The sequence below is a fragment of the Polyodon spathula genome, chromosome 3 (assembly GCF_017654505.1).
Source record: "Polyodon spathula isolate WHYD16114869_AA chromosome 3, ASM1765450v1, whole genome shotgun sequence".
Taxonomy (NCBI): domain Eukaryota; kingdom Metazoa; phylum Chordata; class Actinopteri; order Acipenseriformes; family Polyodontidae; genus Polyodon; species Polyodon spathula.
This window is the reverse complement of record NC_054536.1, coordinates 73,554,791-73,581,477: the sequence shown is the minus strand read 5'-3', so window position 1 is coordinate 73,581,477 and position 26,687 is coordinate 73,554,791. Positions and strand designations below refer to the sequence as shown.

The 26,687-nt window shown below is 38.4% G+C and overlaps 1 protein-coding gene across 1 annotated transcript in view; it reads right to left on the bottom strand.

Annotated features, from left to right (window-relative positions):
* Window positions 1-26,687, bottom strand: part of LOC121313399 (uncharacterized protein C8orf34 homolog) — a 93,336-nt gene that overhangs the window by 58,192 nt on the left and 8,457 nt on the right. The window contains exons 2-4 of the mRNA XM_041245887.1: window positions 10,657-10,804; window positions 9,609-9,740; window positions 5,576-5,704 (exon numbers count right to left, since the gene is read on the bottom strand). Of these exons, the coding sequence (XP_041101821.1) occupies window positions 5,576-5,704; window positions 9,609-9,740; window positions 10,657-10,804 (409 nt within the window). The remainder of the gene's footprint in view (window positions 1-5,575; window positions 5,705-9,608; window positions 9,741-10,656; window positions 10,805-26,687) is intronic.

The following is a 26,687-nucleotide window of genomic DNA, read 5'->3' as shown; positions in this document are numbered from 1 at the left end:
AAGTGACAGGTTTTTTAACCACTTTAAGGCCGTTACACAACAGGCACAATGAGACATGTGAAAATGGGCAGCAATGCGACAAAATGGATAGAACCTATACTTTTGATAAGAATCTTTCACACCACAGACAACACGACATGCGATGGAGGTGGCGTCACTAGGGCGACGTGAAATGAAACAGATTAAATTCTATTTTTTGTGATTTCTTCATGCGAAAATTAGAGGATTGTCCAATCAGAGAACAGCTTCAATGTATGGCATCCACCAGGGTGAAGCCATATCCAAAATGACGGAGGAAAAAAACACCTGCCATTGAAAAATAAAGAGCTTTATGACAAAGACTGTCCCAATTATAAAGATACTGAGATGAAAGATAATACATTGGAGTTCATTTCAAAGGAACTGGATATGCCTGGTATGTATGATTTATTGCCATATACAGTCAACTCTCAATTATCTGGGATAATGGGGGAGGGGCTGGTTGCACGGATAATGCAAATCATAATAAAACTCATTCAAAGTTTGTATTTACTTTATAGTTTTTTAAAGTAGTCAGTCATGCTTGTTTGTCTCTTCGACTGGCTTTCTTTTTTTCTAATATTTGTCAGTAGCAACTCTCAGAAATAGTTTGTCATTCAAGGAATAGTTTGTCATCCTGTTGCTCAACATAATCAAGCAGAGTTTCAACACACGTGAGGGCTGTACTGTGAGAAACGCGATGCTGCGGAATCATGTTACCCCCCTCCTGCCCTTCACTTTCACTGGACTCGGTGGTCTGTCCTTCACAATGTCTTCATCAGTAAGCAACTCATATCCCGCTTCCTCACGACCGCCATTCAACCACTACTCAATATTTTTCAGCATCAACATTTTCACCTCCTATTTTCTGCACAATTTCTGCAAGGCTTTCTACTGAGATTTCTTCCTCTGCGATCTCTGTCTCATCGCTTTCCTCTGGCAATAATTTTCTCCATGAAATGATCATCGTAACTGGTTTCCATACTCTAGCCATTTCATAAATTGCATCCAGAACTGTTGGCTTTTTCCAAAAGTTTTTTTAACAATTTCCTTCATTAACATGCTTTTCTAACAGTCCAACTCGATAATTCCTCTTGACGCATGCAATCACTCCCTGGTCCATAGGCTGTATCACAGAAGTCACATTTGGTGGAAAATACTTTACAATGTTGCCTTCTTCGGATTTGGGAAAACCTTTGTGAGGATGAGAAGGGGCATTATCCAGCAGCAGGACAGCCTTTTCAGCACGGAGAATCCATTTAAATGAATGGCATACGATGTAAATTTACAGTATAATCGTAAATCTCTTTTGTAGACAATTTTGTATTACTTTAGTATAAATACATGTTAATTTGGATTCATATGTTGTTTTTTTCTGACTTTATGTGAACGAAAAGACACAAAAGCTCCCGTTTTCTCATTGGAAATTGTGATATTTCAAAATATCACTGTCCTGGTCACAAAAGCAAAGTTTGTGGGGAATAATAGCCATTTTCTATACTTTTGAGGCATAAGCAATTAGGAAATAACACTTACTACCCAGGAACAAAAATTGTGTTACATAGTGATTGGTTTAATTAACATTCAAGTGAGACTGAAGATAAACTTGGGAGATGATGTTGCAGAACTGTTTGTTATGAGTTCTCTGCATGTTTGCTACTTTCTTATTGCAAAACATCTGACACAAATCAATACTACAGACACCACATTCACTGCAGATTCAGTGATCAAGGAGCTTCACACTGCATGACTGACATATAATTTCATTCACTTCAATTGACTAATTGAATGTATCTCTATAACCTCAGTCAACGTGCAACATGATGCATTACAGAGATATATATATATATATATATATATATTATATATATATATATAGAATAGAGATAGATAGGATCTTTTATGCTCCTCTCCTCATGTCTCTGAGGAGAGAGAGAGAGAGAGAGAGAGAGAGTACACCTGCTTCAAACCAGATTTTTTATGATTATCTATGCTTTTAACTGTATAAACTTGTCTATAAACACTTAACATTTCATTATATGATACATGTACTTATATAAGCTAATAATCATAAGTGAATTGCATTCAAAAATTTAATTTTTAAATGAAAATGTAAATCTTGTCAATTTCAATGAAATGGTCACCCAAAGCAAGGGGATTTCAGTCTGAAGCCCAAGTCACTTAAAAGTCTGAAATGTGTATAACATGGTGTTAGAACACTGGCCTAAGTATAAAAGTGTCTTTGTTAGATGTTCTCTGAGTTAACTAGCATGTTAGCTAATGAACCTTTTGTCACCAATTATTGTTAACAGGTGAGGGTCCATGATTACTATAAATATAAGTAGCATAGGCATAAGTAAGGGAGCAGTAAATGGCAAAATACGCTCAGTTAAGCAAAGAAATAAGACAGTCTGTAATTACTTTAAGAAATGAAGGTCAATATTTAAGACAAATCGCAAGAACTTTACTGTGGCCAACACCATCAAATGATTTGAAGAAACTAGCACTCATGAGGACCGAACAAGGTCAGGTAGGCCAAGGGTGGCCTCAGAATCAGAGAACAAGTTCAATCGAGTCACAAGTCTACGAAACCGGCAATTAACTGCCCCTGAAATACAAGCTCAGCTAAATGCTACTAGAAGTACAGATGTTTCAACATCAATTGTTCAGAGGAGATTGCGTGAAGTTGGCCTATCTGGAAGAATTGCTACAAAGAAACCATTGTTAAGAGGAAGAATAGAGAATAAGAGGAAGAGACTTGCCTGGGCCAAAAAACACAGAAACTGGACGTTTGAGGAGTTGAAGTCGGTCTTATGGACCGATGAGTCAAAATTTGAAATATTTGGGTCCAACCGCCAAGTATTTGTAAGACACAGAGAGGGTGAGCGCATGAGTCAAGCATGAAGGAAACAGTGTCATGGTCTGGGGTTGCTCTGCTGGTGACAGAGTTGGTGATCTTTACCAAGTCCATGGCAAGCTCAACCAGCATGGCTATTATAGCATACTTCAGAGGCATGTCATTCCATCAGGATTACTGCTAGTTGGGCAGTCCTTCATTCTTCAGAAAGATAATGACCTGAAACACACCTCAAAGTTGAGCAAGAACTATCTGGCGAAGAAGAAAAGTGAAGGACAACTCAATCTAATGACCTGGCTCAGTCTCCAGACCTCATTCCCACAGAACTTGTATGGGACGAACTGGACAGAAGAGTCAAAGCAAAGCTCCCCACAAGTGCTCTACATCTCTGGGAATTGCTGCAGAAGAGCTGGGAAGACATGTCAGGTGATTTCCTGCTGAAACTTGTTAACCGAATGCCTCGTGTTTGTGAGGCTGTTATTAAGGCAAAGGGTGGCTATTTTGAGGAATCCAAGATATCCAAAATCAATTTTCTTGAACATTGCTTTGATACTCCTTATGTTTTGTTTTGTATATTGTAATGTGTTTTCATTTTCAACTATTTACAGAAATGTATACGACGTAAAACATTGTTAATTATGAAAAAATCTAGTTTCCAGCAAGTGTAATCAAACTTTTGACTGGTGCTACATATATATATATATATATATATATATATATATATATATGGCATGTGCTTTTTATAGAAGAGGATTTTAAAAGAGTGGAGCTGTTTAAATGGCTGACTGCTTGAACAATGCATCCAATATGAACTATAAAGGATGTAAAAGCTGCAAAGCAATAGAAACAAAAGATGTGTATGCAAATAGATGCACAGCAATAAACACTATATAATGCATATTCATTTATTTTTGTAGGCTGCCATACACTAAAATTATTTGATAACATGTGTTTCTGATTTTTGCACCAGTGTTTGTGATTACAGTCACAGATACTTTACAAGGCCTCATTGTTTCTTTGGTTACAATTAGATACAATAAGAATCCACTACACATACATTCATTATGAGAACTATATAGGTCTCAAATGCTTTTTTTTTTTGTAGAAGCAAACACATTCCTTTCATTTAAACCATTGTATCATGTACTGCACCAAGTTAAAGCAATCACTGTTTGCAGTTCTTGCTTCACACAATCTTGCACTTCCATGGCCATTTCACCTGGAAATTCAAATTATTGCACCTCCCCTGGGCCTTCTTTCCTGTCAGTAACCAACCAGTTACCTCCTTTAATGACTGGCATGATGTGCAGGTTGTAAGATATCTGATTCTAAACATACTGCTCGAGTAGAATGACCTAGGTAAATACAAGTGTAACAGATTTCTTGGAGGACAAGGATAGCACCGATAACTTTTTTTTTAGCAAACAGAACTTTATTGTTTTCTTTTTTTTACCTAGTATAGTAAGTCTTAATACGTTTGTGACATCATGTCATTTTTCCCCAAACTACATATTTGAGATGTATATAGTAAATGAAAGTACACGACATTAATGATTTGTGAAAGTGCATAGCTCCATTAACTAATTCGCTTGAAACCTCTTCTCCGATAACATATTTTATTGAGCACAACACGCACTAACACGTGACAGACACATTTTGTAATTAGTATTTCTATTAAACAAAATTGTTGTACAAATGGTACTTTTGTGTAAAGATGGTCCCATGTAACATGGGTGAATAATGAAAGTCTTAATCATTGTGTTAATTTGGGACCTCTTAATTACCATTTTATATTGGCTTTGTATAGATACTACAGTAGAACAGTAACTTTGTATATTCTGCAGGATATCAGCTTTTGAGACATTGCATACTTTGCACCCTTTATAGTATATCCTAAAAAAAGGAAACACCTGGTGGACACATTTTTTAATTACGAGAAGTATATAATTTGTCTGCCAACCCTAAATGCAGACTGAGCCTTACAAGTTCTTAATATGTATTTTAATCAGTCAGTTATTATCCTTTACATCCTCACATTGTGTCGTTTTATCACATTTTAAAAGGTGTTGATTTTTAAGGAAGTTTGTGGTTTCACAAGTGTTGCCATCTTGTAGTTATGTGAGATTTCATTTAGTTTTTTAACATTTAACGGAGGGACTAAATGCAGGTTTCTGGCTGATAAACAAAAAAACACACATGTTAATATTCCTGTACTTTCCTTTAAAATGCAAATCTCCTTGTAGACTGTCTTAGCCTCAGGTATTGAATACCATATTGATCTCCGCAAGGTAAAAGAAATGTCAAAAATCTTTCTAAAAAGAAAACTTTTTGAAAGACCTTTCAAAATGCACATATTCACAGAACAACCTTTAAGGGAATTTGATAATTATGAAAAAATATGTTGATTTATCATCCAACTTTAATTAAAATGAAACCTGAAAAGGGTTACACATCTATGAATCTAATTATGGATGTAGGCACTATGAAGACTATGCACAGTATGGCAGTAAGCTGTACAGTAATGGCCAAAATGTAGTGCAAGATGGGACTGCATCAGACAAAAAGGGGTTTAGATTTAATCACAATTTTAACCTCTCTATTGGAGGTAAATAAATAAAAAAAAGCCTGACCACACACATACATATATAGTTTTTACTAACTGTCCTGCTTTACGAGAAGCGCGTAGTATAGCACACTTACAGCGCGACAGATTCTCCAGCGCCTTTCCAAGCTTTCTGCTTTCCTGAAGGATGAGGTTCAGTTCATCAAAGTCACAGCTCTCTGGTTTAGTACTCCAGTCCCACTCAGGATGCTCTGTTGACCTTGGTACTTAAAAAAAAAAAAAGCCGGATACAAGAAACATAGCCCTCATCATTAAACTGATTACTTCCTCACTGATCAAAAAGTTCTGGTAACACAATATTGGCACATTTATTTAGCCAAACACACTGTCCTCTATTAATGTGCTCAGCACAGCTTAGCTGACATTTCCTTCACTCCCATTACCATTACCTGAGTAACTCCTGCACTGAGATTATTAAATGTCATCCATATTCATCAGGATTTAATGCACAATACTAGTTTTGGCTGTCACGTCTAGGTACACGGTGGAGCCTGCTAGTATTGTTGATGTTTTAAATATCTAATCTCTGAAAGATTGATTCAACAATACATAACATGCAAAAACATCCTTAAGGGTAAAATATCTGTGAACTTTTAAAGTTACTACTGTCATGGGAAATTGGCAGACCATGAAATAAGTAGATATTAGATATTAAGACATTAGTTATTTTTCAAATACAAAAACAAAGGTTTTTGGGTCTTTTTGTTTTCAAATGTGACATTGACATCTTATCTAACTAGGTGTAAAGTAAACTCATGTTTAATTGTTATTTTTTGGTGGTCGATTGCATCATTCCAAAATGTTTGTTTTTTTATTATTATTATTATTATTATTATTATTATTATATATTATTATTATTATTATTATTATTATTATTATTATTATTATTATTATATAACAAATGTCTCAATTTTATTTGAATATTTAATTAAATGTGTTTTTAGCAAAAACTAAATATGTCTAATTTAAAACAACATGTTTTGCTATTTATATTTGTGTGTTGTTGAAATCACTCTTTGACAGATGCTTTTTATAAAAAAGAATGTTGTTGTTCTCATACTGTAACTGTAAGCAAGTACTTAAGTGTTTATGTAAGAATATAACAACAAGTTTACAGATGAGAGGAGGCCATTTGGTCCATTTTGCTCATTTGGTTGTTAAGAACATAAGAACATAAGAACATAAGAAAGTTTACAAACGAGAGGAGGCCATTCGGCCCATCTTGCTCATTTGGTTGTTAGTAGCTTGTTGATCCCAGAATCTCATCAAGCAGCTTCTTGAAGGATCCCAGGGTGTCAGCTTCAACAACATTACTGGGGAGTTGATTCCAGACCCTCACAATTCTCTATGTAAAAAAGTGCCTCCTATTTTCTGTTCTGAATGCCCCTTTGTCTAATCTCCATTTGTGACCCCTGGTCCTTGTTTCTTTTTTCAGGCTGAAAAAGTCCCTTGGGTCGACACTGTCAATACCTTTTAGAATTTTGAATGCTTGAATTAGGTCGCCACGTAGTCTTCTTTGTTCAAGACTGAACAGATTCAATTCTTTTAGCCTGTCTGCATATGACATGCCTTTTAAGCCCGGAATAATTCTGGAAGCTCTTCTTTGCACTCTTTTTAGAGTAGCAATATCTTTTTTATAGCGAGGTGACCAGAACTGCACACAATATTCAAGATGAGGTCTTACTAGTGGATTGTACAGTTTTAACATTACTTCCCTTGATTTAAATTCAACACTTTTCACAATGTATCCGAGCATCTTGTTAGCCTTTTTTATAGCTTTCCCACATTGTCTAGATGAAGACATTTCTGAGTCATTATAAACTCCTAGGTCTTTTTCATAGATTCCTTCTTCAACTTCAGTATCTCCCATATAATATTTATTTTTATTGCCTGCGTGCAGTAGCTCACACTTTTCTCTATTAAATGTCATTTGCCACGTGTCTACAGAGTTCGGAATCTTGTCTATATCATTTTGAATGACCTTTGCTGCTGCAAGTGTTTGCCACCATTTTGAGATTTCTCCTCTAATCAGTACTTTCTGTTATCTACATGTTAATCACTCCCTAATCAATGTACATGCATTTCCTTGAATAACAGAAGTCAGGCTTATTGGTCTGTAGTTAACTGGTTCGGTTTTCTTTCCCTTTTTGTAGGTTCCCTTAAACTTTGTTAGCATGGTAAATTCGATGTTTTCTAATTTACCATGTTTTTAATATTCTCTACCACACCTCATTAATGCTATTACTTTTTTACTATTTCTGCTTGAATTACACACAAAAATTATAATGTCTTCACAACCTATTATACAGGAATATTACAAATATAAAATTTGCTACCAAAATGTGTTAACTTTACATGTAGAATCTACACAAACTACCCCACATTGATAAAGTAAAAAATGCATATAGAATATAAATGAGTAAGATTTACAGAGAAAAACAGATGAATTTCAGTTGCATGAGTATTCAACCCCTTTGCTACTGCAGCCCTAAATCAGCTCAGGTGCAAATTATTTGTTTGAAAGGTCACAAAATTAGTGAAATGGTTTCAGCCCGTGTGCACTCAAAGTGGTTTAACATGTAGATAATTTCCCTCAGGTATATAAAGACTTTCAAGCTGCAACTCGCATAGTGATCCAACAAAGCAACCATGAAGTGGTAGAGAGGCAGAGAGCAGGAGAAGGGTACAAGAAAATTTCAAAGGTGCTGATTATCCCTCTCAGCACAGTGAAGTCCATCATTAAGAAGTGGAAGATGCATCATATCACTCAGACACTACCCAGATCAGGTCGTCCTCCCAAACAAAGTAGCCGGGCAAGCAGGAAACTGGTTTGGGATGTCACTCTGAAGCCAACAATGACCTTGAGAGATCTGCAAAGTTCTGTGTCTGAGATGGGAGTCAGTGTTCACACATCAACAATAAGCCGGTCCCTACACAAAGCTGGCCTGTATGGAAGGGTGCAAAGAAAGAAGCCATTACTCAAAAAGCCTCGTCTTAAAGCACTTATGGAGTTTGCAAAAAAAAGCATGTAGATGATACTGCAGACATGTGGAAAAAGGTTTTGTGGTCAGACGGACAAAAATTGAACTTTTCGGTCTAAATTCCAAACGTTATGTCTAGCACAAACCCAACACTGCACATCAACCAGTCAACATCATTCCAACTGTCAAGCATGGTGGTGGCAGCATCATGTTATGGGGATGCTTCTCTTTAGCAGGGACTGAGAAGCTTGTCAAGATAGAAAGGAGAATGGATGCTGCGAAGTACAGGCAAATCCTTGAGGAAAACATGTTTGAATCAGCCAAGACTCTGAAACTGGGGAAGAAATTCACATTTCAGCAGGACAATGACCCGAAGCACAAACCCATATCCACACTGGAGTGGTTGAACAAGAAGATTTTTAATATACTTGAGTGGCCCAGTCAAAGTCCTGACTTGAATCCAGTCAAAAAATTGATTGCGAGACTTGAAGATTGCAGTCCATCGACGACCCCCAACAAACTTATGCAACCAATAAATTTAATTTTGTACATTTTCTTTGCAAGTTTTGCTGACATTTAACCTACTCTTCATATAACAGTGTTCAGTTTAACCACTACAGCTTTGAATAAAAAAACGTTTGTTTGAAAAACTGAGCACAGATTATTTGTAATTCAACAAAATGTGACATTATTGGTAGGGGGTGAATACTTCTGCAAACCACTGTGTGTCTCTCTCTCTCTCTCTCTCTCTCTCTCTCTCTCTCTCTCTCTCTCTCTCCTCTCTCTCTCTCTCTCTCTCTCTCTCTCTCTCTCTCTCTCTCTCTCTCTATCTTATATATATATATATATATATATATATATATATATATATATATATATATATATATATATATATATATATTAGTGGGGCTGCTTAGAGTGTGTTAAGACACACACAATACATGTATCACCAAATGGTTTGTCTAATTTAATTGTTAAGTTTCTTTAATATTGAAAACTGAAGTTGATAGCAAACAGAATTCAGAACAGCTGATCATTATCCACAACAGAGCCCAAATGTTCAGTGTCTGGTTGGCCAAGGATCATAATTACAAAACATTTATTAAAATCCTATTTAGAGCTTGCTTACATGACTTTGATTCCGGTGAAGGTGGAGATATGTTTGATACAGCAAGGTCACTCTTTGACTTTTTGGGCTTTTTGGGATTTATCTGCCATGGCTTATCATAGTTTCTGAAATCCCTCCTTGTCCCTTTGTTCTCTGAAATGGAAATGTGGCTATGACAGTCATTGATTTACAAAGGTACATACAGTTTCAACTTACAAAAGTAAAGTATTAATATCCAAAATATGTAACTGACGATATATAATATATATATATATATATATATATATATATATATATATATATATATATATATATGCAGATTTAGTTTTTTTGTCCATATCTCTACCTTTATGTAAAAAAGAACAACAGGACATCATTCTCAATGGGCTTCTATTACTGTTACAAAACAAGTGTTAAACATGTTCAGTTAAACGTGTGTAAAAACTATTTGTTTCTAAGTTTATAACATAGACAATTTCATTTAAAAACAGTAGTGAAAATGGTTCTTTGGCATGAAGATATTAACGTGCTTCACGTGTCAAAGGGTAAATTAAAAAATATATGAATTCTGTCCCGAAGTCATTTAGCTCGGAAACGGGACTTAATCTTTAAATTTAGGGTCTGTCCCATTCAATTAGGGACGGGGTGGTCACCCTAAAACAAACCCACTTTCAATTCAGGTCAGCACGCCTAAACAGACCAGAAAACCAGAAGGAATTCTGTCCTAAGGAAGAGCTTTTTATTTGGATACAATACTAGGAAGTGATTTTTCCTTGTTTACTCAGAGCTCCTGTGAATTGTGAACACTACTTCATTTACTTATCTTATTTGTGTGAGAATGTGAATAAAAAAACATCAAAACAAATGATTAAATATTGAAAAAGAATATGTACGTCGTAGGAAAAAAACATGGTCAAACTTTTTCTTGTATGCTTTTACACTACTGCAAATAGGAACCGAGTCTATGAGCTACAATATTACATAAAACACAAAAGTCTAGTAAATTCTTGCAGCGAAAGTGTCAAGTAGTGCAGTTAATAATGTGAAAGATGAAAGCAGAACAACACACCTGCTGTCCCGCTCTCTGCCCACAAAGCCGCAGATCCTGAGAGAGTTCTTTGGAGCTTGCTCGGACTGCCTTGTTTAGTCTGCAGGTGATTGATTAGAAAGGGAATAGGATGATCTGGGGTCTCACTTATCAGTTTGGTCATCATTTCCTACCAGAGCAAAATGAACAACACTCAGAATGACATGGACCCTTTTGGGATGTTAAACACAGTGGGAAAATAAAATAATACGTCATGGTTACAGTGAGCATACATGCTCGTCAGAGGTCTGCTAAAAAAAAAGGCATTAGTATTTTAATTACAGGTAAATTATATGTCATTGCAGACCAAGAGAAATTTACACACATGACTTCCACAGGTCTGGCACCATAGGAAAGCGGTGTAGCAGAAGTTCTTAAATTCTAACATAGAGAGGGAACATTCTTCCAGCTCAGCATATATGTATACAAATTAGATCAGTGTAGCAGTTTAGTGTACTTAAATGTAATTTAATAAATGCTTATATCTTTTTCTGTCATAAAATGAAAAATGTAACTCAATTTCTGTTCTATTTTGTTGATAAAGTTAAAAAATGTCAAGTAATCAAAAGTACCCATTTGAATCAAAAGTACCCCATAGCACAATATCCTTTCCTTTATTTTTTATTTTATATTTTTTTTGCCCAATACAAATACAGTACTTTCATTATAAAGGCTATGTTAATTTTCTGGTGCCACTTCATAACTTGTTTCTCTTGTTTTGTAAAAATCTATTCACTGGTTTACTGATGACATCCACGGGATACAAAATGGTTGCTTATCATGCTCCAGAAATCCCCTGTGTCCAAGGTATGACCCACTGGATCTATGCAAGATGGTTGATTGTGGATATTTCTGAGTCAATAATCTTATTTTGTATGAGATATCAGCATTCATGTAACATAATAAAGCCCCCTACGGAGCTGGCTTCTGTGAAATGATGTAAGTGTTATTGCCAGCAGCTAGCTGGCATTTCTAATGATGAGTAAAACGTTCAACATTAGCCAACACTCAATAAAACCATGCACAGTGAGAAATGCATGAGTGTGTAACACTTGTATAGAGTGTTAACAACATGATTCAAGAAGAGAACGATAACATCTGCTTTATAGGGGTTAATAATGATACTGGTATCCTGAAGATGAACATGGATAGTGAAATACTGATACATTAATAACAAGCAGAAATGTAAGTAAATACAGTTTCAAATATTCAGGTTCAATGCACCAAAAATAAAGGTCAAAGAGTGTCATCATCATATACATATTTGTCTCATGAATACAATGGGCTTCAGAGAGCACTGTGAGACAGCCAGAAGGATCAATGTTGCAAGTATGTCCATTAATAACAAACTTGTAGAGGAGGCTGTAATTAAGAAAATATTCCCCTTTCAGTTCTTGTGTATATACCTAAGGCACCTAATGAGAGTTCATGGAGTAACCTGTATAAGAGGAGAATTCTGACACAGGGAAAAAACTATTACAATTACAATTCCACATTAGAGCAACATAACTCAGAACCACAGAATGCAAACAGCAAACAAAAAGGTAAAGGGAAAAAAGTACATTTGAAGCAACTTTCCCTTTAAAATATGTTTATATTTTTAAATATAAATGATTTCCATTACATGAGAGTAGATGTTGAACTTCATGCTGATTTGAACTCGGCTCTCGCCAAGATAAGCACCAACTAATTGAGCTAAGTAGGGTAGGGATAAGCACCAACAACCGTCTGGATTGAGCTATGTAGGGTACATCTCTGTGGTCTTCAAGTGGGCACCTTCCATACTTGGTGTTTCACTGACTAGCCCACGACACCTCAAGTGGGCTCAACAGTGATTCTGGCATCCCAGCATCACCCCCCTCCATCCCCCACTCAGCGCAGCCCAGCTTACTTACCTGTACTGCATTGCTTTCTTTCTATTGTGCTTGAGATCCCCATCCAGAATCTTTCCGTCTCAACCACAGCCAGTTGCTGCTCCTTTCTGCTGCTTCAAATAAGATCTTCACTGTGCGACGCAACTCTTGGTCACTGAGCCCGACGTCTCTGAGAAATCGGGTTGTAGAGTGTGCCACAAATCCTCAACAACCCACCTCCACTGGGTAAACTCGGACTCTCCATTCTCGCTGCTCTGCTTCAGCAGCTAGTTGAGCATACCAAAGTTTCTTCCTCTCATTCGCCTCATCCACAGCATCTTCCCATGGCACTGTTAACTCTACCAGATGAACAAGGCGTGCTGATACAGACCACAGGACAATGTCTGGTCGAAGGTTAGTGGTGACAATCTCAGGTGGAAAAATAAGCCGTTGACCAACATCTGCCAGCATCTTCTAGTCTCTAGCAGCTTCCAGTTGTCCTGAGCGAGGCTTGATTTTAACACCTTTTCTTGGTGGTTGCTCTCCTGGATGGAGGAATATTGTCTTTTGTGTGTAATGCTTTGATGGAACTGGTGGCAACTTATTGGTCAGGTTACGCTTGTCTTCCAATGCTAAGGCCAAACATCGCAGCACCTGGCCATGGCGCCAAGTAAACCGTTCTTGGCTAAGACCCACCTTACATCCTGTCAAAATGTGCCTTAATGTTGCAGGTAAAAGGTCAGCATTTGATTACTTTCGCTGGTAAACGGCTACAATCAAATAAAAACAAACTAGAAAAACGTAGATAACTTTGAATGATAGTATGTAGGTTAGCCTGTTAAATCTGCCCTGCAGTGATGCTAAATTGAGTTAAAATAGAGAATCAGTCAGTGCTAATATAGCTGTCCTTGCAAAAGTTGCATAATCAAATAATATTTAATTTCACTGTACAGTAATTGGAAGTTTAGATGATGATAGCTGTGTCGAACTGGGAAGGTTATCCTTGGAAATAGCATACTGTGTATTTAGCATTCAAAGTATAATACAACCTAATTCAATTAAAATCCACTCAATTGGAATGCAGCACGATATATGAAGATTGTTTAGGTTCATTAGAAAGTCTTTACACAGATACTAAGACATCCAAGGACCATCATGTTGAGTGCAGTTTACGCAATAAATGTGTAATTTTGGGTCACAACCTCAACTTTTTAACAATATGACAATAATGTCAATATGGATTTCTCAGACAGCACTGGGAAGGCAATCGTCATATTTCAGTAGTATATGATTGGAACCACCTACGTGAATCTAAAATTACAATGGTGCAGTATGAAACTATTTTTAAAAGACAAGCAAAGCTATGAAATTACACAGTTGAACTTATATAAGAAAACCTATTTTTTATTTGTTTATAAATTGCTTTGCTAAAACTAATTAATTTATTTCTGTTATATTTTTTCGCATGAAACATCTTAAGCCTGACAATTGCAGAATGACCACAAAAATAAAATAAATAGATACAAAATGTACCTTTGAAATTCCACTCTTTATTACTTGCATTTTATATAGGCACACTTTGTCAGTTTTCTAGGTCTTTCCTTAACTAGAAAGCTACAGTAGGTATCTTGTGTATCACACAGTAGTGGTTGCATTTTAGTGCTAAATACAGCAGTAAGCATCCTGAAGCTACACTTGGTGATGAAAAATCTTTGGAAAATCTTTGATCCCATGAGTCCTCTAAGCAAGGAGACAGCCACACAAAACAGCACAATGCTGTTACATTGTGTCCTTTTTAGTTCCAACACATTTTACTTTGACCAAATGTTTCTGAATCTTCGATGACCACATTACAAAGAGATACAGTACAAAAAAAAACTATCCTAGCAGCTACACTGTAGTACCTTTCTGCATAGTCAAATCTGTTTTGTTTTTTTAATATATAGTTTGGTGGTATAACAATCCTGCCCTGAGATCTCAGTGATGTGAGTGTTACAAATTACCTAGTTGCCCTTGAGAAGATGAAACAATGATGCCTTTTTTGTTCGCATACACCTAAAGGGTACTTACTGACATCTTGTGTCTGCTTGAAAACGTGTTTTGAATAGCCATTGTTAAACTGTTTCTGAACGACTCAATGCAACCGTATACTATACGGTATATTCTCAAGCCTAAACATTAACGTAACTCTCGATTCCCAGACCATGATTAGCACTTGAGCAAGCACACAAACTATAGGTTATTTTACGTAGTTATGTTACAATGGGAATGTAAAAACACTTCCATGGAACTACACTTGAACATCACTGAAGAGGGTTCACCCTACAGTAATTACTAAAAAAACAAATAGTGACATTGGCAGTAATGTTTTTTATATTTATTTAAATGCTTCACTGCAGCAGGATTCAGCCTAAAGTAATCAAATAAAACATACATGCACTGTTTTGAATGCCCAGCAGGGGGGGCTATGAAATCCTCAAAAGGTTTATTCAATTGAGGTACATTTAAATGTCTGTGTAAGGACAAAATAAGTACTTTAGGCTAAATGATAGTCAAATCTCAAATAATCCAAAATGAATAAGCAGAATGATGCTTCATAAATACACAGTAACTGCTAGGCAAGTGCATTGCATTGCATTTCAATAAATTGGTCTGCATTGTGTATTACCAAAACCGAGTGAACACAGATTATGTACAGAGTGGTTTGTTCAATTCTCTAGGCAAAATGCATTTGTGTTGCAGAGCACTAGATTAGTTTTTATGGTAATGGATGTGATGCCCTGGACATCCTTGTAAAGAGGACGATACATCCCCTGGGGGCTCAATATTAACATTTGCATTCATTTCAGTATTGTAAAGTTCAGACGTAAAAACAAATATACCTCCTATACCTCCACTATAGTGTCTGCCTTGTGCACCAGTATTGTTTGGATGGATGATTGGTGGAGTTTCCCCTGATCGTCACATATATTTGAAATAATTGAATATAATGTTATGTTTTATGGTTTCCAAATGTTTTTTTTTTTTTTTTTTTTTTTTTTTTTTTTTTTTAGATGTGTCCTGACAGAACACCACTTATTTTTATGTTTTTTTGGGGGTTTTTTTTAACCACCGACTTCAAATGGTTTCTTTCATCTACACCCAACTGCTCATGGTACCTTTAGCTGTTCAGCGGTTCAGGAACGTTAGTGCAGCATTCCATGTTGTTCTCAGCGCTGCCAAAGCAGAGGCTCAATTGGGGTGTTGAACTGTGCTTTGAACAGTGCATGCTTCTCAGTGCCCGGGTTGCTTAGCGGATGGGAAATCTGCCATCTTTTTCAAGAATACAGCAAGGATGGTTGGTCGGAGAATAAAAGAGACTTAATTCCCTGTGTGAAATATTTTGTGACAATAAAATACTGCAGACATTACATACAACCAAATTAAAGTGACAGAGCCTTCAGCTGACCAGCCACATAATACAATTATTATGATCTGCTGACACTGCAGAATCAGATATTAAACTGTTCTCTGCTATCTGTCAGCTCAGTTTGCTCATAATTTACAAGCGGCCGAAAAAAAAACTAGATACACTCCTAAAAGCCCAACGTGTTGTGCTAAATAATTGCCTTATTGTAACGGGTCCAAGTGAGTTATGCATGCTTTGAAGACAGCAGACAACTGCTGCACACACAGCAATTCTGGAGAATAGAACAATAATGCAGCAGTTAAAATTCAGACATTGATTAATCAGGAATAAGTCGCACACATATTTGTTTGCATTTTAAACCCCTCACATCTCAAATTGGCTACACTGCACATTCTTCTTGAAGCTATTTCAAATTACTTCAAAAAGATTAAAATAAGTGTTTTATATTTTCTTTTTATATTTTCAAAACTGCCCAGGTATGTTTTAATTTGTGTTTTGCTTTTCATCAAGAACAAAGCTTTATTTACTAATTTCAAACATAATCTTATGAAAATGTTTATTTCAAGGGGAACATTTGATGCAGCGCAAGGCATATAGCATATAAATAAAATAAAAAAAATATGATCCTTCTTAATTTTTATTTGCAAATACTATTAGGCAAAGTAGTTCTGAGCAGGTAAAGAAGTCTATCTTTGGTAAGATATTCTGTAATATTGTTTTTAGCTCTGAAGTATGCAACACAGCAGAGTAGGATATTTATTTATTTTTTTATTTGTTCTGCATACTGTTGGTGTACACAAACACAATTATTTTCACTGTTTGGCAACGTTTTAAGCCGAATCGACAGTTGACCTACTTAATTTATATTAAAATGCCCACATAGTCCATTCATTCTTCACCAAACCTTATACACTCAAAACCTCCCAATGAAGTTTCACATTGCATTTGACTATAACGTTTCACGTACTCTGTGCTTATTACAGGATTATGAAGACCCTCTGTAAGTACGTGCACTGTTTTGTTTTTAATTAAAGTCACTGATCCCGTGTGTCTGCCAGTAAGTCAGTGCCTTCGTGTTGGAAAGCATCCAGATATTGAATATGCAAGGCATGAAGGGCACACAGAACTAGAAGAGATTCTGAGATGACGAATGGGGAAATGTATAAGGAAGATACATTCCTGAAAAACGATAGATTAAAAATAGACAGTCTCTCGTGATTCATTCCGTCAGTGGTTTAGTTTCTGTCCAAAGTAATCATGTGACTGCATTTAACACACATGGTCTTATCTCACAGTCTATTAATCACAGAGCCAATTACAATAAATCTCCAATCAGCTATGCCAAGAAGCAACTGGCACGTTATTAAGCTAACTAATGACCACTCCTATGTGGTTCTTCAATAAAGCCACAGACAATGTATTTACTACTGGGGCAAAATGAATACCACCAGGACAAACCTGCTGTGCTGTGTGACCACCCAAATGCAAGACAGGGGATGATAAATTGGGCCTCTGTTGAAAACAAGGTACAGTATTGAATAACGTGCTAAAATTTAATTTCTACATTTGTAACTACAACAACACTTTATCAGAAAGTGACTATTCTCTGAAAAGAGAAAAACTATTTCTGAATAGCCATCATGGGTAACACTTTGTGTACTTTTCTAGACGATGCAGTTAAATTGATGCCTTTCCTATGTCGCAAGCCACTAGTCACTTCAAACCATATATACATAGGCCTATCAGTACCGATCTGTAATTTGGACTTTTGGCGTTTCCCAGTTGCAGTTTCAGATCTCGGAACTTATGCTCTGACTTGTGAAGTTGTGTACCTAATCAAGTCTTTTTATGATAACAACTCTAACCTTATGCACTTCATATTTCCTTTTATAAATATTTATTAGAATACAGCTATGGCCAAAAGTTTTGCATTACAGAATTAACTAATTTTGCTTCATAATGTGGAATGAAACCTGGCAATAATGTTACATTAAAGGGTACATAAGGACCCATATGTTGCTGCAACTGTTTACGTAAGATGTGTGTGTTGTTTTAATTTTTTTTTTTTTTTTTTACATTTTTACCACTTTTTTAAACTTGTAAATTGCATTGCAAGGTTGTGTCCACATTGGATCAGTTTAGACGTCTGCTTGGAAAACTAATTGCACCGAGTCCATCTAAAGTAGTGGTCTCGGTCCATTTGGCAGTCGAACAGAGTTTGATTTGCTTGCTAAACCTTAATGTGAACAACTGCTGTCCTTTTGCACCATACTGTCCATTGACTCCAATCCCATTTTGTAGGATTTTTGTTTTTCAAATTAAAAAAAAAAATGTACTGGATTTGGACATTTCTTGGGATCAGAATAGCCCATGATCAGCGTGTTTGTCTTCGCCACTCCCGACTCAGCGCAGGGGTGGTAGAAGTGGGTTGAGCCTAAAAATAATTGAATATGCCAAATTGGGAGAAAATAATAAAATTGCCAATTACTAAAAAATAAAAAATAGTCGTGTGACGGCTGGAGTGGGGGACGTCAGACCAGAAATAAGAACCAGGAAATAAACGACAGAGAGGTGGAGTTTGGTGGAGCTGAGCGAATGGTCTCGCTCAGCATTTAATAGTGCACAGACAGACAGAAAATAAAAGGTTGCAAGACAAACAAAACACAGGACATGGCACTGGTAGCCAAAACAAAGAGATGAAACAAAATGGACTATACAGACAAAACATGGTGAGCTTCTATTTGAACTATTACTATTATTATTATTACAATTACCTCCGTCTCCAATCCCGTTCTCCACTCAATGAACACAGACAGACAGAAAAAAAAGGTTGTAAGACAAACAAAAACACAGGACACGGCACTGGTAGCCAAAATAAACAGACAAACAAAACGGACTAACACTAAACAAACACTGTGAGCTTCTATTTTACTTTACATTATTATTTGTATTATTACTGTTTTTATTACCTCCGTCTCCAATCCCATTCTACCACTCACCGAACACACAACCCCGAGTGAGTGAAAACTTGCTGCTTTTATGCAGCTGTACGGAGACTTGATTGCTAATCAATCAATCAGCTGGAGTCAAGGTACAACTTTTTATTAATTTTTCTTAACTTTTTATTAATAAAGTACAATTCCCTGTGCTCACATATTATTATTTTTTACTTGCACGTGAAGTGCTGTGCAATCCTCGTGCCTAAATACAAATATGCATTTTAAACACTCAATTATATCCCGTATACCAATGACTATACACCAACATTAACACACAACACAAAATACACACAGGCGCGAGGCACTTTGCCACTTATACCTCCACTTGTGCAAAGCACACATGGCCTCAATGGCCACCTCACCCCTTAAAATCCCAAAAGTCTCGCTCAAAGTCCTGGGCCAAGAACAGGGACTTTAAGGGGTTGATAGGTGGCAATGTTGCCAGTAGCCAGACTGCTACTGGCCATGCTGTCAGCAGACGTGCTGACCGTGGGGCGAATCTATCCTCCCGCTGTATCACTGGCAGTGGAAATGCTGCCAATGGTGTGGCTGTCAGCAGAAGTGCTGACAACTCCCAGACTGACTCCTTCAGCCAGAGCAAGTCCAGCAGTGGAAAAGCTGCTGGGGTTGGTGGTCTCCAGACCTTCCCCAAGATCTCCAGTAGCGAAACTGCTGCGGGGGAAGGTGGTCTCCTGACCTCTCCCCCCTTTATAGCTGGCAGCTCCCTCTGGGGGGACTCCAGCCCCCAGAACTCCTGCAGCGAAATTGCTCCTGGCCCCCCCCCCCCCCCCCTTTTTCATAGCTTACAGCTCCCTCTGGTGGGGCTCCGGCCACACTGACCCCTGCGGCCAATCAGAGCTGACTGTAACCCCTGGCGAAGCAGTTCCAGCAACCCCAGGCAATGTGGAGCTGCTGACAACCCCAGACGATGCGGAGCAACAGGCAACCCCAGGCGATGCAGCGCAACAGGCAACCCCAGGCGATGCAGCGCAATAGGCAACCCCAGGCGATGCGGAGCAGCAGGCAACCCCAGGCGATGCGGAGCAGCAGGCAACCCCAGGCGATGCGGAGCGGCAGGCAACTCGAGGCGATGCGGAGCGGCAGGCAACTCGAGGCGATGCGGAGCGGCACGCAACCCCAGACGAAGCCAGGCAGGCATCCTTGGGCGAAGCCAGGCAGGCACCCATGGGCGAAGCGAGACAGGCATCCTTGGGTGAAGCGAGGCAGGGAGTCAGTTCAAGCTGGGGTGCGGGTGTTGGCCCTCTTCTCGGCCACTGCGGCCGGGCAGTTCTTCCCTGTGCTTCCCTCAGCAGCCTATGCACAGGCTGCTGAGAACTGCCAGCATCTAGTCCTGGTCCTTCTGGTGAAGGGAGAGGCAGCTCCTGGGACATTGGGTGGTGTTGCTGTTCCCAAGTTTCCCAACGCTCCCCATCTCTGGACCACAGCAGGTTGATCACCTTTGGGAGGTCTCTTTCCAGGCCACAGTCAGGGTCCGTCAGCCAGTCCCAGATCTCCTTCGATGGTGGCCCTTGAGCAAGCAGGGCTTCTCCCACCGACACTGGAGACAGAACCAGCAGGCACTCCCCCTTTGCGGGCTTTGGACTCTCAGCCTCCTTCCACGCAGGCTGTGGAGGTGAAACCAGCAGGCATTGTTCCTCTGCTGGTGGAGACTTGGGCTGTGGACGCTCTGCCTTCCTCTTCTGGGGCTGTGGACGCACCGACTCCCCCTTTGTGGGCTGTAGATGCCTGTGTTCCCCCTTTCTGGGTGCTGGATACTCAGGCTCCTCCCACTCAGGCGTAGGATGTTCGGGCTCCTCCCCCTCAGGCATAGGGTAACTGGGATCCTCATCCTCTGGCTCCTGTTCTGGGCAGTTCTCGTCCCTACCCATAAGCAATGCACATATTGCACCACCACGAATGGTCTCGCTCAGCATTTAATAGTGCACAGACAGACAGAAAATAAAAGGTTGCAAGACAAACAAAACATAGGACACGGCACTGGTAGCCAAAAACTAAGAGATGAAACAAAACGGACTATGCAGACAAAACATGGTGAGCTTGTATTTGAACTATTATTATTATTATTTTACAATTACCTCTGTCTCCAATCCCATTCTCCACTCACCGAACACACAACCCAGAGTGAGTGAAAACATGCTGCTTTTATGCAGCTGTACTGAGACTCAATTGCTAATCAATCATTCAATTGGAGTCGCGGTACAACTGCACATGAATTAATAAAGTGCAATTCCCCGTGCTCACATATTATTACTTTTTACTTGCACTTACATTAACACACAACATACAACACAAAATACACACAGGGGCGGGCACTGCCACAAGTCCATGATGAGTTTTAGTCTACACTATTAGATGGTTAATGTATTCTGTTAAAATATGCTCTGAGTTGAGTCTCATATTTATTTTTGAACATTTCTTGCTAATGTCTTAACTCTATTTCTCAGCCTGTGATTATTCTGTCAATCAGTATCAGACTAAATTATGTGAATTTGTCTAATGCATCACACGTTATTATTTTTTAATCAATTCAGGAACCATGGTGACACAGATTGAAGTATAATTCTTTTACACCTTGAAATTAATTTTTTTTTTTTCAAAAGCTAAAAGATAAAAGGCCCAGAGTTCTGTGAAAGGTAAATTAATTGTCAGTCTACTGTAAAGTCTGTTTAGCACTCAGACATGCAATATTATCAGGCAGAAACCGAAGCTTGTCAGAATCTACCCCCGAGCAATAAGTAGTCGGAAAACATACATAAACAGTACCACAAACATTATCAAACTGTTAAGAAACACAATTTAAAAATGCTGATAATGAAAAAAAAACAAATTGGAATAGGAACAAAACAACAAAAATCACACAATTACAAGATCAAGGCCCCTAGACAGACTTCAGGAAGACAGGATTTTTATTCACAGAATATTGATTTCCAAGGACAAGTACCTTTTGAAACTTGCTAGTCCTGAGGTGAGGTGCCTAATTTGGAATCAACAACAAGAGTTGAGGACCCTAAAACTAGGCTTAAACTTTATTTTGCTGAAAAATAAACACCGTCATAAATTTAGATTTACATTTTTTTTTTTTTTTTTTTTTAAACAAAGCACCTTCATAAACGCTCAAACAGATCGATCAATCACCCGTTTGCACCTCGTTACTGAGCGACTAACTGTACTGTGTGCTGAGAAACTGACACTGACAGCACCGGACGGGATGACAGGAAAATTCTCTCAGCTGTGTCACCTTGCCGACCATGAATTTCCACCTGAAATTGACACCGATCTCACAAATAAAATGTTTATTTTATTGCACATTACATGTGTTGCTATTTACAAAAATGCCGGCTGGCTACGTATTACTATCTACAATTAATGTACTCACGTACACATGCGGTTTCCATTAAAGTCCGAATTTAAAGACAGTACGTTTCATTGTAGCCCTCGGGATGAAATTGTTAGCTAGGTGGCTACTTTTTTTTTTTTTTTTTTTTTACTTAGCACTGGAGGGAAAAAACGCTTCAGCAAGTACAGTATAATCTGCCAGAACTGATGAACGATGTATCTAGTAGGTTTAGATACTAATGAGAGCATTATAAATACAAAAGAAAAAAGAAGGAAACACATCTTTTCAAGAAAGCTAGGAGATTTTGTATAAAATGATTTTATATTTTTAAATGTTGCAATAACAATTCTGCTTGTGAAGCATACCCACAATATAATTTGACAGAACAGGTGATTTATTTGCACTGTGAGGGATCTAATTTTTTCCCTTTGGTGCTTGAGCTTCGTAGCACGGAATCACCGCCTGAAACCTATCAGTGAAGCCTGGTTTTCAAACAAACTGATTAATCGCTCACCAATTACTGGTATAAGAAAAGTGTTTTAAAAAGTAATTTCAGCTTCCAATCACTTAAAATATGCTAAGCATTATTTGTGAATACTTATTCACCACTGCTACACCCCGTTAGAAAATGTACTTCCCTGCATTTTTATAATACAAGACTAAACGTATATGTGTACATTTGTTTTAAGTACTCGCCGAGATGACTACTGAGACACAGACATCAACTAGTCCTCATCAGAACCCTGTGTAATTGCGTGGTGTTTCAGTCAGTCGCAGGACCATTATAGGTTATAAGAATGTGGTTTATATGGAAAAGCTGCCACTAGAAATGTTAATATTGTAGCACTGGGAAATGTATTTATTATTATTTTTGTAGTAGGTTTTTTAATGGGAAAAGAGTAAAGTCAAAGCGAATTGATTAACCATTTTCAGTGTTTCCCTATGTTTATTGGCAATCCATCAATTCATTTTCATTTTTTTTTTTTTTTTTTTTTTGTATGGGGGGTGTTTTATCAGGTTTTATCAGTTAAAACTAAGAAGCACTAATTACATAGTTGTATAGAATAAAACCCCTACGTCTGTCCAGACAATTTTTTTTCTTTCATTAAGGATTTTAACAAGACAGTGTCCAATCTCTCTTTCGCTTACGTTAGGAACCTGTCAGGTTTCATCTATTTGGTTGTTGCACATATACCAACTCAGCAAAAGTCTGTGGAGCAAGGAGAAAAGACTGCACTTCATATGAATGAAGAAATGACTTTAAAACCGTTCTGTGGAAGCATCAACACTTCATTGCTTAAAAGTGTTTTTCTGTGTCATGGCTTGACTGAATTTTGAGGCACTCAAAACTATTGGAATTTAAATAAATAAAAGAAAATCTCTAAAGCGACGAGTAAGAACTGCATGAATTTAAATAGGAGATAAGTGGTTGAGACTTTAGAAAGAGGACAGAGAGCCGCCATCAGAGAGGCGACACTGAACCAATAGGCCTCCAAACCTGAGAAGCAATGGATACTCCCCTGAAGGGAAAATTAAATTGAAATAGGAAATAAGTACTTGTGTCTTTATAAAGTGGACAGGTTTTCCTCTTGGCTCATGGATAGCCACCTCACAGATGTGAGACCAACCAAATTGGCCTCCAAGGCTGGGAAGGAATCGTTACTTCCCCCAAGGGGAGATGAAGAGTTGGATGGCGGATGAATCAAAGAGAAGTCTAGAAGTTGGGAAGCAAGCTTCACTTGCCCGCAGAGGGAGACCTTTGCAGAGGTGACACAGCAAGACAGAGAATATGGTGTAACCCAGGTTTTAAATATGGAGATAACAGGGGAGGGGCCCAAGCTCCAGCTGCCTGACCTACACCCAAAGGTTACAAAAAAATCTCACTCTGCTTCAGATTCAAGTTAACTTCTGAAGCATACAGTATAAGCTGTTAATAAATACTTAATCCTGTTTTAGTTTATTTAAAATTGGAGATGGGCACAATAAAACAGATGATCCAAGTCAATGGTGACCTTTGTTGCCTAGGGCATGAGCCAATTGAGAAATATCCTATTTTCTTGCAGAATACTAACATGCTGAACGTAATGCAAATTTGAACTATGTGGTCCGCAAAGTTTAACTTGTCAGAAGTAATCTTCTGCTTTTGCGAATAAGAATACAGTGTTTATTATGTTTATTCATCACCGCTTCAGAAGGTCATTAAACTGAATACATTACTTGATATTGTTTGGGTTCTGGCAGTTGATCACAATCCTGAGACACTGTGTTCTTAAACAGTATATTTGTAAAGGGTTCCCAGAAGATTTATAAAATGCAAAATTCTGTCAAATTATTATAGGTATATAGGGCCCTATTTAGCAAATCTGAGCGCAACTGCTTCCACTCGGGCAGAAATGACACCATTAGCAAACCGCCACGATAGTGTGCGAAAATGTGACTTAGAAGTCAGGTCTCATCCATGGGCTAACACACATCAAATAGAGAATCATGCACCCAGTCAATCAAAGTCCAGTGGGGGGAGTAAGGTTACAAACAATAAGGATTCAACGTTCCCTTTAAGAGCACCTGTGCCTCTGCAATAGCAAATGGAGGGTATTTTGAAACCAAAAAAAAAAATAGGAAGGTGACAAAAGCACAAAGAAATTAGAAAATCTCAAGCAGCCCAGTGAGGAGGATGGCCAAGCTCCTCAAGCAAGGCTACGAAATAAAAAAATAAAAATAAAGTTATGTATAAGGCTTTATCTGACCTGCCTGGTACTTGCAGCATCTGAAACCTACACCACTGGGGTTTCAAGTTCAACAAGTTCTGCTTCCCTCAAACCCTGTAATCTTTCATCTAAGTTCAACATCACATCCATTACGTATAGTTATGCTGTGCAAAACACAACCAGCCAGGATGATATTGCTAACCTTCTGAGGAGTGTACTGCAGTGTTCCCCCAGAGACATTCAAACATCAGAATCGCATTTTGAGGATTCCAAATGTTTTCTCTATTACAGTACGAGCACATTTAAAGGTACAGTTAAACCTCTGTTTGGCAGGGGTTGTGGGGTTGAACAGCAGTGTCAGCAATCACCGCTTCAGTAGGTAACCAGCCTCTCAGACTGTCATCCCGCTGAAATGCAGCTGCCACTTGTGAGTTAGCAAGGATAAACGAGTCATGAGCGGAGCCAGGATGGTTTGCATACACATTTGTGATGTAGTTGTTGGCATCACACACTCCCTGCATGTTGGCAGAATAGGTCACCTTACAATTTATGTAGAGGTGCCTATTCTGTGTTGGTGCACGTAGCTGCACATATGTGCAATTGATGGCTCCCAGGACACCAGGAAACCAAAACCTCCCAAGAAAAACCTGCTTTGTATTTTGTTGCAACTCGGGAGAGACAGGGATATGATGAATTCTCAGACTGCGCATGATGCAGCCGGCTGACTCATGTCTGCAGTATACTGTAAAGCCATAAATATTTGCAAGCCTTTTACTATGCGTTTTTCGCATATGAAAAAAAAATGCAAAAATACAAAAGAACAAGTACTAAACATAAGCACAATTAAGCCAGAACCAGTTTACTTTCTGCAATAGCAACCGTTTGATCACGTTAGCACACGACATGTCACTTTAACTGCACATGGGAACCTCTGCAGCTATAGCCCACAGAGTGTTATCCAGTGCTGATTGGACCTACAAAGGAACAGGGGAGGGGGAAAAACCTGAGTGCAAATGAATATTAAAGAGCTTGTTTCTGTATGAATCTTTGAATCTGCTTGCTCTGTAATGGAAAAATGATTCCCTGCATATATTGAATATATACTACTCACTACTTCGAGATCTTCATAGCTTCTTCCTCAGCAACACATGCAGAATGTGGCCCTTCCTCACCCACTACTCCACACAGCTCCAAGTTCAGGCCCTGGTACTGCTTGCCTTGTCTTTTCCCTTCCTCGTTTCTCCCATGCTACACTGCTGCTCTGGTCTCTGCACTGGCTCCCCATCACTGCTCGCATCCAGTTCAAAACTCTTGTACTTGCCTATCGCTGTCTCGACCTTTCTGCTCCCTCCTATCTCCATTTCTCCCTACACCCCCTCTCGTCCCCTCAGCTCCTCCACCACCAGCAAATTAGCCATAACCCCCTCCGCTCCCCCACTTCCACAGCCCGCTTCTTCTCTACCCTTGCCCCTCAGTGGTGTAACATCCTACCCACGGATATCAGGACTGCTCAGTCCCCAACCACTTTTCAGCGCCTTCTCATGACACACCTCTTAAGAAACCTGTAAACCTCAACTCTCAACTATAGTGGACTATATGGCACCCAATTGTACCAGTACTTGCATCAGATTGTACATACCTTGCCGTATTCTACTACTGTACTTAATTATAACTACTTCCTGTATC